This window comes from Phoxinus phoxinus (assembly GCF_949152265.1).
Source record: "Phoxinus phoxinus genome assembly, chromosome: 7".
Classification (NCBI taxonomy): Eukaryota; Metazoa; Chordata; class Actinopteri; order Cypriniformes; family Leuciscidae; genus Phoxinus; species Phoxinus phoxinus.
This window is the reverse complement of record NC_136882.1, coordinates 37,648,117-37,661,925: the sequence shown is the minus strand read 5'-3', so window position 1 is coordinate 37,661,925 and position 13,809 is coordinate 37,648,117. Positions and strand designations below refer to the sequence as shown.

Here is a 13,809-nt window from a genome sequence, read left to right as displayed (position 1 = left end):
CATTTTTGTTGTAAAAAAGTTATTAATTTAGTTAATTTATATATATAGCCGCTCAGTGATGCCATCGTCCAACTCAGTTCAGTTCTCATATAATGGTGTCAATGCAGGCAGAACAATATTATTGTTAAATATTAAATTAAATGTCCCCAGCTAAGCAACAGAAAGTGCCAGAGTCTACTAAACTAACCAAGATCTATGAACCACCAGATAGATTTGAGCAATTTTTTGCACTATGTATATTTCTTTATCTATTACTTTGTGTCACCTCCAACTGTGTTACCTCTATTCATTCACATACTTATTTCTATATCTGTGTTTGTAGACTGTCTGTTTACATAAGGTTGGTTATTGTGTGAATATAGTGGTTTTATTATTATCATTATTATTATTGTAATTAATTTTACTCTATTCTCTTCTATTTTCCATTCCCTATATTTTTGTATTTTATTTTTAAATTTGATATTTTACTTGAGCTGCTGTAACACAGGAATTTCCCCAGTGTGGGATTAATAAAGTCTATCCTATCCTATCCTATTATGTGTGTATAACACACACTCAAGCTGACAACCCACCAAACCAGTCTAGTAATAGGGGCATTCGCACCGGTAGTTCTAGGAAGTAGCCACCAGGGTGTTTCCCTGAGAACTAATGGCTCCCCTAGGAACGCTTTCCTGTGGCTTTCCTGTGACTTTTATTTTGACGAGTAGACAGTACGAGTAGACAGTAATGAAAAGTTATTAGCGTATGCCGTGTGGTTGATGTCCACTGAGCAGAAATACATAATCATGTTTCGCTTGGTCCCCTCAAAGTTGCGTTGGATTTTCTCCTCAGTGTAAAGGTTAAGAGACCCAACTATCACTGTTTTCAGTGTTCATAGTTAGTTTCTGGAGTGAATATATAGGCTATAATCTGTGTGTTTACACCATAGATATACATAATAAAGGCTAGATGTCTCGTCCGCGCTGCTGGCCAATGGAGGTCGACGTCCGCACCTGGCGGCCATCTTGTTACAGTCAGCTCGCTCACTCATAACTTTGTGTTTTAATGGTGCATGTACTTTTTAAATAACCATAACTTGCTACATTTTCTACCGATTTTCAAACGGGTTGGTTTGTTATAAACGCTAGAGATGTAGTTATGACACTGCATACTTATGAATAATTATGATATTATATATTTCAACATGTTCAAGCATCCAGAATTATAGCCACGTTAATAACGTTTGTAAATCCGTCAAGATTTCAGCGAGATAAGAGTATTTGTGTTCGTGCAGATCACTCGCCTTACATCAGAAACCACAGAGCCCGCCAGAAAGCTTGCCTGTGACAAGATGGCCGCCGGTGATGACGTTAGAGACTCCGCCGTAAGACATCTAGCCTTTATTATGTATATCTATGGTTTACGCCTTTTAAAAAATGACAGGTGCTGGTGTTTCGAGTGCGTTCGGCCAATCATCGAACACTAACGTCACTGGTAGTTCCTATAGACCTCATGCGCCAGAGAGACAAGTGCGCGGCCATCTTTAGAATATTGTCTTTGAACTTCCATTTTTGCGGTCGCTCTGTATCGTATATCTCTATGGCATCGCTGTTGAGGAGTAATTCGCTGGTGAAGTGGATTTACTTATTGTAAAAGTTAACGAAAGTTATCATAAGGATTGCAATGTTTAAAGCAGATGTCTTAACAAATGTCAGTAGACCGGGAAGATTTTAAAACGAGCCGTTCATTCATAAATACGTAAGATCGCTGTGAAAATACAGACCGGAAGACAAAAGACAACGAGCGCAGGCGGGGCTACAGAAGCTCTATAGAGCTGGTTTAGACCCGACTCTGAAGTAGGAGATAAATTAGTTCCTCCAAATGGACTTCCTAGAACTAAAATTGTTCCTAGTTCCTGCGGTGCGAACGCGCTAAAACTATGAACTATGAAAAGGTTACTCCGGTGCGAAAGCATAGTGGAAGCTACACAAACTGCAGCGCTATCTCAGCACACTCACCACTTTCATGATGGATCTCTCCCAGGCGATGGACTTCTGCAGCTGCTGAACACACAGAGAGAGCTGACTCGCACTGCGCACCTCGCTGAGAGCTTTACGCCACTGTCTCATTCCTGGAGCCACATCTTCCTCAGCCCTGCCAGAGAGAGATTACGCTACTACACACCGCTCAGACAAAACAATCTTTTTAAAGTGCCCCCATTGTGCTACTTTAAAGGCTGCTAATTTTGTTTTGCAGGTCTCCTACAAGGTCTCATAATATACATTGCAGCATCACCTCATTTCTCGAATTAGTCGTTATTTAGAACATTAGAATAAAATTAAACGTTTGATAAATGATTTGGTCTCTTAACTCCTCCTTTTCTAGAGCGTACTCTGCTCTGATTGGTCAGATGGCCCAGTCTGTTGTGATTGGTCTACTCTACTCTGATTGGTCAGATGGCCCAGTCTGTTGCGATTGGTCTACTCTGCTCTGATTGGTCAGATGGCTCAGTCTGTTGTGATTGGTCTACTCTGCTCTGATTGGTCAGATGGCTCAATCAGTTGTGATTGGTCTACTCTGCTCTGATTGGTCAGATGGCTCAGTCTGTTGTGATTGGTCTACTCTGCTCTGATTGGTCAGATGGCTCAGTCTGTTGTGATTGGTCTACTCTGCTCTGATTGGTCAGATGGCTCAGTCTGTTGTGATTGGTCTACTCTGCTCTGATTGGTCAGATGGTCCAGACTGTTGTGATTGGTCTACTCTGCTCTGATTGGTCAGATGGTCCAGACTGTTGTGATTGGTCTACTCTGCTCTGGTCAGATGGCCCAGTCTGTTGCGATTGGTCTACTCTGCTCTGATTGGTCAGATGGCCCAGTCTGTTGTGATTGGTCTACTCTGCTCTGATTGGTCAGATGACTCAGCCTGTTGTGATTGGTCTACTCTACTCTGATTGGTCAGATGGCCCAGTCTGTTGTGATTGGTCTACTCTGCTCTGATTGGTCAGATGACTCAGCCTGTTGTGATTGGTCTACTCTACTCTGATTGGTCAGATGGCCCAGTCTGTTGGGATTGGTCTACTCTGCTCTGACTGATACACAGTGATATGAACAGTAACGATGTGCCGTTTTTTTCTAAATCAATTCCAGCGCGAGTCTCATAGTTTTGAAGTGCATCAAAGTGGATTTGCTGAAAACAGTCGCATCCATGTTGTCGACAACATGAACCACAATCTTCCAGTCTCAGCTACAACTACATTTAAGGGTCAAAGTAGAAGTTTTTCAACAGCAGCTAATGAAGTCCATAGACTGGCGTTATGCAAATTCATCACAAACCTAGGTTCCTGCAGGAAGTGAGACTGGAATTACAGACGAGTCAAACTTAAGAGTTTCAGCAGTTCAGATTCAGTTCTTTCTTTTGGGAGACAATCACTTTCTTTATCTGCACTTCGATCTTTGAAACTTTGCAGACCTTTTACATTCACAAACAGCTATATTACACACTACATTAAAGATAATATCCTAAAAAGCATAATGGGGCACTTTAAACGATATGACCAGGGTCCAAAATTAACTTCTTGCCACTTCTACCAGTTGTGACAGAATTTACATGTCATAAATACTTCTTATTGGCCATGAAATTGTATTTTGCATGTTTGTTTGTTTGTTTTTTAATGAAAAAAATTGCCCTTACCCAATGCAATTATTTAGCAGTATTTTTCTTGAATCAGTGATGACCAGATTATCATCAACTTGGTTTAAACCATGTTTCTAATTAAGTTACCAGCAAACTTGCGAGTAAATCAGTATGGCAATTTTTATTCTGATTTAGTGCATGTTAATTTTGGAGCCTGGATATGACTGTCTTTTAGGAAAAACATGAACTGATCAATAACCCACATTCATGCTGATAATAACCACAGTGCACAAGCTGAATGAGCATTCAGATTCAGAAGTGTTCTGGCATTTTCCACAAACAGGGTTTATTTAGGTGTCTCATTACGGTTTAAAGAACAGTAATGGGACATTTAGTTTTTTTTCCAAGTGATTTTTGTTGTGAGAACTATTGGAAGTTGGTATGTAAACCCTTTTATTTAATATCATTTCTAAAATAAGATTGATATCATTATTCATGTAATATTATCAAATATTATTCACATTATATTTTACGGGACATGTAAGTTGATCAGTAACCACCACGGTTATTATAGTGAACTACAACTAAAACCATTAAAAAACATTTTCGTTACTTGAAATAAAATAAAATAAAACTTATATATAAAAATACATATAAAAAACCTTTAAACCTATTTTATTTCATATAGTTGCCAAGGCAACATTTGTAATTTTCATTTAGTTCAACTTGATGTACTAAAATAACTAAAGTTAAAACTGAAATAAAAACTTATTTTTATATAACTTATTAGATATATTTTTAGAAAACATGTCAAACACACAACAAAATTACTAAAACTTTATCTAAATTAAATTGAAAACAGACAATATAAAAAAACAAATTCCAAATATTAATAAAAACTATAGTAGTATCTCAATGATACTAACACTGTCAGTAACTACAAACCAGCATTTGATCTCAATTCCCTACGTTGTGATGGCTTGATTTATGCTAAAATTGATAATTATCATCATATTTTTTTGTTGTGAGAACTATTAGATGTTAGTCTGCAAACCCTTTGAAATATTACTGTATCTATAAAATTATTTACATAATAATATTTGTATTGTATTTAATGGAAAATATAAGTTGATCAGTAACTACAAACCAATAATTGGTCCCAAAATGATATTTCCCCAACTGAGCGATGGCTTAATTTAGGCAGAATTTGTAACCTTGTTTTAGCAACAGATCTTACTTTAAAAATTCACCTAAAAAAAAAAAAAGCACCTCTTTTCACGGACCATTTGTTAAAGCTGCAGTCCGGCACTTTTTTGGGTTTAAAAATATCAAAAAATACATTTTTGAAAAAAAACGTAACCAGCCAGTGTTCAAAACGATCTGCTTGCCTTACCTCGATTCAAAACGGTAAGCTTGTAATAATGATTTTAATTCCAGTGGTACTGGTGGATTTCCGCGGGAATTTCGAGCATGTCTTTGCGTCATTACGTCACTTCTGTACACAGAGAGAAGGAGTCCCCGGCTAGCGTGTGTGGATGATGGAGGTGGAGATTTAGCTTAGCACTTGGTATGGCGGATCCCGAAAGTTTAAAGCGACAATCACCAGTGACAACTGGAGATTCACCAGTTATAAAACCCAAAGACTTCGGACTTCAGATTGGCTACAGAAAAAATATATTTTTCACGTTGACGTGATATAAGCAATCGTTAGATTTAATCAGCATGATATAGCCCACTGCAATGCTTCCCCCCACCCCCCGAATTTGGTCAGAACAAAAGTGAATGTTACTTACTTGTTCAGATGACATTTTCCGATGAAAATTCTAATGTTGACACTTTCAAAAGGTATACTCTGACATTGCTGATGACAGTACAGTATCCACAGCGACGCGACAGCCTCAATACATTGTGTTCATCCGCGCTGTTTCATGCCGATTTACTACCCACGCACAGTTAATAATTCCGCGAATAACTGCAATTGCAGATTTCTAACAGAGATGGCGACAAAGAGGAAAAACGACGGACTGCAGCTTTAAAATAGGTAAACAATATTTATAATTAACAACAACTATTATTATAAATAGAAAATAATAATAAACTAAAATAATTAATTGAAGTTATTATTGTTATTATTATTTTATTTGAGTTTCAGGCTGTATTTAGTACCCTTTTTGTGGAAGCCTTTTCAAGAAGCACGTGTTCGTGTAAAGCAGATGACGGGTTATAATGAGGCTGTGGTTATTGTGACAGTGCCTCATGCCCATGCTTCATGTTGCTATGTAAATGAGAAGTAGACGCCACAGCCATAAACCCACAGATGCACACAGCGAGAGTAAAGCATGAAGAGAGGCAGACTCCAGAGAGGAAGCGAGTGAGGAACTGGCATGAATCTGGATGACCTACCCGTCACCATCAGCTCTAGCAGGTGATGGCGCAGGCGCCGGTACTGAGACCGTGCCCACGTTATCCAGTCTGATCTGAATGGTGCTGCTTAAAGGGCTCTTCAGATACCTTCGCTCAATGTTCCTCTCCAGCTCTGCCAGACGCGTCACTGCCATATCCAGAGGATTGTTCACATGACGCACGATGCCACAGTCCGACTTGTCGCTTCTTTCTGTGCAGTTGTCCACGACAGGTTTGTGCTCGTGATAGACCAGGTCTTCACTTTGTGACTGTGGAACTGGATGCATCCAGCCCTGTGAAACAAACATAATGCTTTCATATCGTTTTTACTGTATGTACTGCAGTTCAGAACACAGACACTGTAAAGCCTGACATATAACATAATAATCTGAATAATTTTTTCATTTTTTAAATGGAACAGTTTATTGAACCTTTAGAATTTTTTTTTTTTAAATAATCTAAAATATGCACGCATGTTTTTTGTTGAGCATCATATTTGATGCATCAGGCTTTTATGGCTCATATAGTACGATATAATGAGAATATGAAACTCATACTTAAAAAAAAATATATATATATAAAAAAATTTATATATATATAATTTTTAAAATATGCAGTTTGGTGCAGTTGCTTATATTTATATGGCAAAAAAGATTTAAATTCTGATCGTTTGTAAAGTAAATCAATGAGATCTTTATAACAGTATAGCAGATACTAACATTTAATGCATATGAATGTCAGTTGTCACTCTATATCTCCCAATAATGTCTTTAATGATCAAAACTTTTAGTTTTAAAACATATAATGCAATGCAATGCAATGATAATTTAGAGAATAAACATTCCTTAAAAGCCTGATGGATCATATTTTACATATTTGAACATGATTTTTCTAAAAAAAAAAAAAAAAAGAAAGTAAAGAACGTTGCTTCAGTCAAATAAGTGTTCATCTTGAAATATTACTGACCATTTAAAGTTATTCTTACATTTACTTTATAAAAATCCATAAATTATACTAAAAGGCATTTTACTTTATAAAAAAAGCATGCACACTACCAATCAGACGACAGAAGCATGTAGTAGACTGTGTTTTAGCAAAGTTATGATCATGTTGATCATTTAGAGGCCAAAATTTGCATATCAAATATGATACAGTAGGCTTTACAGGGTTAAAATGTGAATCCTCTTATATGCATAGACAACAAAAGATGTCCAAAAAGTACCTTAACCTGCAGACTGGCTGAAGTGACTTTGTGTTCCAGTTCCTCGACCTGTTGCAGGACGCCGATGTCCATGTCCATGGCCTGTTCCTCCACACACCAGCTCTGGACGGTGTCCTCAGAGACCTGGTTCTCCTCCAGCTCAGAGACGTCGATTACAGTGACTGGACACAGAGCACAGACTCAGAGCGCTGCACTCAAAGCACTGCAAACAGACACGCTGAGCATCACCTACCATCTCTGTTCCTGCTGCAGACCTGGCCGATGTAATCCATGTGTTTCTGCAGCTGTTTCTGGAGCTGTTTCTCTCGGATCCCTCGGGAATGGCATGCTTTCTCTATGGATCGTAACTCCTCAATGTCCGTCACCTTCCACCAGCCAGTCAACATCTCTACAACACAAAAATGCATTTACACAGGTTTACTGGGCCACATGCACATACATCTGAATGTAAAAACGTAAATATACAGATTTTTCATTGTGTTTCTTATGATTATTTCAAGTAGAGTATCAAACAGTCATTGTAATTAAAAAAGTAGATTTAAGAATTCTAATAATGTTATAATACAAAAATAAAATATTATATATTAATAATTTATAATACACTACCATTAAAATATTTGGGGTCAGTAATTTATTTTGGGAATACTTTTATTTAGTAAGATGCATTAAAATGATCAAATGTGACAGTAAAGACATTTATAATGTTACCAATATTTCTGTTACAAATAACGCTGTTCTTTTGAACTTTCTTAACATTAAAGAATGCATGAAAAAAAATTCACGGTTTCCACAAAAACAGTTTTCAACATTGATAATAATAAGCAATGTATCTTGAGCAGATCATCATATTAGAATGATTTCTGAAGGATCATGTGACACTGAAGACTGGAGTAATGAAGCTGAAAATTCAGCTTTGATCACAGGAATATATTACATTTTAAAATATAATACAATAGGAAACAGTTATTTAAATTGTAATAATATTTTAGAATAAGAGGCTTATTTCAAAAACTATAAAATCTTACTGAGCCAAAATTTGTAAATTGTAGTGTAAAAAAATTACACTGTATATATATATATATATATATATATATTTTTATATATATATATAAATGTACATACAGGTGAAACTCAAAAAATATGAATATCGAGCAAAGGTTCATTTATTTCAGTAATTCATCTTAAAAGTTTTTCAAATTCATCTTTCAAATTTTTTTTTTTATATAACATATTTTTACTAAAATACTTAAGATGTTCAAAAGGTGCTATTTTTCATATATCATATCATAAATTTTGAAATGATGATGTAAATGAACCTTCAATCAGAACTTTGTATCGATTCAGTCAAAGAAACTTTCAACTGATTCAAAAAAGTAAATCATACACGAATAAAATATAATAATAATAAAACTCTTAATAACACACCTTCAGGAATAGGTGCAGGTGATGGGTAATCCTGATTTCTAGCCACCTCGACCGCAGGTGAGGATGTGGAGAGAGCTTTCTCCACTGGAGACTCTGGGGAACTGCTTTTACTGGTGCTCTCACTGACGGTTGCGTTGCCCTCTGAGAGCGGGGGAGCGCCACTGAGAATCTGGGCCATGGAAATCCCAGAGAACGTCACATTTGGACTCAGATTCCCATTGGACCAAGCATAGAACGGCAGATCTATTACGGGCACGCCAGACTTCATCTGCAAACACAGAAGAGCTGTTATAGTCAAAGAGCACAAACACAAAAACAGTTTTCCTACCAGGGTTTCCCAAATGAGGGCTTCGCTAACCCCGGGAGCTTCATGAGGGAATGCAGCTGGAGCGCAACATTTACTGTTATTACTACAGTAAGTACAAGTACTGTACATGCATTAACGTTTAATAAATAAATGTGGCTGCAGAAATAATTGAGATAAAACTGAAAATGCAACTTAGTGTAGTTTAATTATCAAATCAAAAGGCTGTGATTTAAATAAGTATATGTGCAGTTTGGGAGTTTGCGCTAGGATTACTTTATTTACATTAACGTAATTTCCAGCATTTATGTGGACAGAAGTTTACAACGTTTTACTGGCAATTTTTAGGACTTGAACGTTTAAAAAGGGAATTAAGTATCATAAATATTAGTATTGTATTGTATAGCATTGACGTAAATATTAGTATTGTAACTTTCAGTGTAAAACAAAATCAAATTAGTAAATGATCAAATATAAAAATATATATATTTTACAGGACAATTCAATTCAATTCAATGAACTTTATTTATCCGTTAGGAACTTCATAAATGTTCATTTACAACAGTAATCTATTTACATAATAAATGAAATAATGTTAATTTTTATAATTAGCTGAAACAATATAATAATAATAATAAGCCTAAATAAAAGCTTTAGGATTTGAATGCTTGAAACTGAAGAATTTAAGATATTAATATTAGTATTGTAACTTGCAGTGTAAAATATAATTACTAAAAACAATTGTTATTTACAAAAGTGATATATTTACATAATAATATAATTATAATTTTTATAGTTAAATAGTTTTATAGTTAAAACAATGTTATGTTATTATTATTATTACTATAAGTTATTTACAGGTGAAACTCGAAAAATTTGAATATCGTGCAAATTTATTTCAGTAATTCAACTTAAAAGGTGAAACTAATATATTATATAGACTCATTACATGCAAAGTGAGATATTTCAAGCCTTTATTTGTTATTATTTTGATGATTATGGCTTACAGAAAACCTTTTCAAGATATTCAAATTTTTCGAGTTTCACCTGAATGTGCAGCTCTATAAAAATAACAAATAAATCTAAATAAAACGCTTACTAAAAAAATATAATTTTATATTAATATTTTATCTAAATATTAACTTAAAATTAGACCAAAAAAAAAAAGGTTTGTGAATCCCTGGTCCACACGATCATACCCGCAGTGCTGCTAATGAAAAGTTATTGATTCCCGCAGTGCTGGACGGACAGGAGGCAAACGGGGATCGGGCTCTGCCATTGGACGTTTGTGGTGAGGAAGATGACGGCGCTGAATGTGGAGCTTCAGTCAGAGATGAGGCGTCACATGGAGAGCGTGGCAGAAGACTGAACCAATGAGCGTTCCTCTCGGTCAGGACCTTGTAGAGCTGGTCGTTGCGGATCTGCTGCTGGGCATTAGTGAGGTAGGTGTTGTTGAGAACACAGGGGTGATCAGGATCAGGGATGCTGGTTAATGTATTCTTCTGTTTTGGACTGCCATTTTGGCGGCGAGAGACCTCGGAGGACATCTTGGCCACTTCCAACAGCTTGCTGAGCTTGGAGAAGGAGCCAGGTTTCTGTAGGAAGAGGTTTAGTGAATCTAGATCCTGCGGGAGCTCACGCTTCACCTCAGCGGAGCCGTATTTCCCATCAGGTTCCTCAGCCGGCTCCACTTTCACCTGGACGAGGTGAGCGCTCTTCAACCTCTCACGCTCTCTCTGCAACTCCACTGGACCTGAAGGAACACATGATATCAGCAGCAGCACATTTCTACAACAGTTAGTTCCAATAACATCATATTTCTTAAGACATAAATAATAATAAAAAACTGTAAAGAAAAAGTCAAGATCTTCCCTCCAAAACTGAAAAAAAGGGGAAATAATAAAATATTTTATATAGTGCTTAAACATTGCTTATATATTTCTTGCATAATATAATATTGCTTATATGTATGTATGTATGTATGTATGTATGTATGTATGTATGTATGTATGTATGTATGCATGTATGTATGTGTATGAATAGAAAGTTCAAAAGAACAGCATTATCTGAAATAGAAATCTTTTGTAACATTTTTTAGGGGGGGTCAAAAATTAATACTTTTATTCAGCAAGGATGCATTAAAGTGATCAAAAGTGACAGTAAAGACAATGTTACAAAAGCTTTCTATTTCAGATAATGCTGTTCTTTTGAACTTTCTATTCATCAAAGAATCCTGAACCTCCTGTGCAATAATAATAGTGTTGGTACCCTTGCATTAACAATGGATATGGCATTTTGACAATATTCTGAGCAATTTAAAAATATATTGTATTATGATTCAGTTTCTTAGCTTTTATATTGCATTTATTTATTATATTGTTACGCTAATTATTTATATTTATTAACATTTAATCTTGAATTTATTTATTAATTTGTATCTTAGTACCGTACATGTATTGTTAGCTACTTGTGCTGTTTTATTTTAAATTGATATTTTTCTCTTGATCTTTTTAAATGCACCTTTGGTGTTGCCACAAGAGTAATTTCATTGTGCTACACAATGACAATAAAGTACTTAGATACTTCAGTACTGAAAAATAAATTGCACACAACCGTTTTCAACATCTGCAAATCATCATATTAGAATGATTTCTGAAGGATCATGTGACATTACATGAGTAATGATGCTGAAAATTTCAAATGAATAAATAACATTTTACTATATATTCAAATAGAAAAGAGTTTACAATAAAACATTTTTATTACTAATTTAATTTTGTGTGAACTATTCCACCCATTTTCTGTCTTTTCCAGGGTGTTTCCTGTAAGCTTGTAACTGAGGGATCAGTCCTTAAGCCCCGTTCACACCGCCAGCGACACGCAGCGACAAAGCGACACGATCCCATTCATTTCAATGGAGCGCTGGCGACTTCCGGCGAACGAGCGACCGTGACCGTTGGCGACAGAATGTGGGCGTGTCAAGCGACAGGAGACAAGCGGCAAAAGTTCAGAAATTTTAACTTTATGCAAATGAAAAGTGATTTTCGCGAGCGACAACCAATAGGAAAGACGACTTTCCGTCGAGCTTACGTTACGTCACCGTCTCGAGTGCAGGCAAGATAGAAGAGCTTGAGGGCGATTTCACTGTTTTATATGATTAGACTGTAACCACATTTACGGATATAATAAAATGATGCATGGAAAAGAAACCGTCGACAGTCTCAGAGAGTTTAATTCATGCATTTATAGTTCAAGTGTTGTAGTTTTATGATGCAAGTTTAGCTCTGCTGCAGTTCATTGTACAGTTTCTCCTGCATTATGTTGACTATTAGGGACAAGAAAATGTATTATTTGTCAAATTCGAATGACGTTTTAGTAATTTATGACAGTATGAGTGAGTTTAATTTGTTGATTGATCGATTGGTAATCTAGTAAATGATTTAATCCACTGAACACTGTTGTGGTAATATAAAAACACTCTCCCAACAGCATACCGTTTCTTTTGAGCATAATTCCTAGTCAAATTAAAATGATATAGTTGTATATCACTTGTGATGGTATTTTGTAGTATAGATATGGACAGACGTGCAGTCTACCAATAACATTAGAGCGACAGCACTACCAACGCCCACAAGCGACTTCACAGTACAGAGACTAGCGACATACAGCAACAAAGTCGCTGGCGGTGTGAACGGGGCTTAAGTCTTCACATCATAATCTCAGTCTGTCATCCTCACCCTCTCCACTCTCCAGCCCCTCCACAAAGACGCCGCCACACTGCGGCAGAACCCAGAAGCGTCTCTTATAGCGGTCCTGACCGAACATCACCGAGCGCAGCGAGTGAGACGCCTCGAACAGCTTCCGGCGGATCTGAGTCTGTTGCTGGAAGAAATCAAGGGCAAAATCGTTAAGACAGGAAAATATTTGTTCTCTCTTTACTCAAAATATTTGCTTTATGTTTGGAAAGGTGCAAGTGGATCTGTCCTGTTAGCACATTTAGTATACTACATTTTGGTAAAGCAAGTATAGGCATGTTATCCTCCTGAGACCCAGCTATTCATTTTTGTCCTCTGTAGAGGACATTTGTTTTTAATTAATTTAATGAGATTTTGCCTGTCGTGTGTTGCTTTCTTTTTCTTAATAACTTTGTTCTATAAAGCGCGCAGCACACATTTGCACACTCATCCAATAGCCGCTCTCAGCAGTGTGGGTGGTGTCGGGATGTGTACTAACCGCTGCTCATGTATTTCAAACATATTTTCTAACTTTTTACCCTTAAGCACATTGCAATATAAAAATCAGCTCTTGCTGATGCTCATTTACCTTGCTGAGCTTCTCAATCTGTTTCTCCAGCTCCTCAATGCTCGTGGATTGATCAGCTTCATCCTGCAAAAAAACAGCTCTTAATATATCGTGACAAATCAACCAACACTGAGAACAGACATGCTACTCAAGCATAGTGCTGCTAAAACAGCGGTTTCTGTTAATGGTAAAGAACGAAAACAAGAAGCTTTGTTTTAATTACAGCAGAAATACTGGAGCAAATATCTTAGCCTATATGGGGGCCTTCAGAAATTGTGTAGGACAATGAAGAGTCTAAAAGTTTTTTTCTCTCTTTTTTTTCTATGGAAACATAGTATAACTTTTAGAGCTCAAAACCAGTGTGGAAAAAAGGGTATTTACTGAAACTGAAGTTCTAAAATCAAACAGATTTACATTAGATAAAAGCATCTGCTAAATGCATAAATGTGACCCTGGACTAAAAAACCAGTCACATGGGTCCCTTTTTTTCCAATTGAGATTTATACATCATCTGGAAGCTGAATAAATAAGCTTTCCATTG

At 36.4% G+C, this 13,809-nt stretch overlaps 1 protein-coding gene across 8 annotated transcripts in view; it reads right to left on the bottom strand.

The window, feature by feature from the left end:
* The window catches only part of baz2bb (bromodomain adjacent to zinc finger domain, 2Bb), a 96,169-nt gene that overhangs the window by 5,054 nt on the left and 77,306 nt on the right, over positions 1-13,809 (bottom strand). For 5 of the 8 annotated variants that reach the window (XM_079618689.1, XM_079618691.1, XM_079618692.1 and 2 more), the window contains 8 exons: positions 13,290-13,352; positions 12,704-12,848; positions 10,166-10,719; positions 8,663-8,930; positions 7,470-7,625; positions 7,238-7,398; positions 6,016-6,308; positions 1,998-2,133 (listed from right to left, as the gene is read on the bottom strand). In XM_079618689.1, the coding sequence (XP_079474815.1) occupies positions 1,998-2,133; positions 6,016-6,308; positions 7,238-7,398; positions 7,470-7,625; positions 8,663-8,930; positions 10,166-10,719; positions 12,704-12,848; positions 13,290-13,352 (1,776 nt within the window). The remainder of the gene's footprint in view (positions 1-1,997; positions 2,134-6,015; positions 6,309-7,237; positions 7,399-7,469; positions 7,626-8,662; positions 8,931-10,165; positions 10,720-12,703; positions 12,849-13,289; positions 13,353-13,809) is intronic. The other 3 variants (XM_079618694.1, XM_079618696.1, XM_079618695.1) reach the window with 1 other exon arrangement.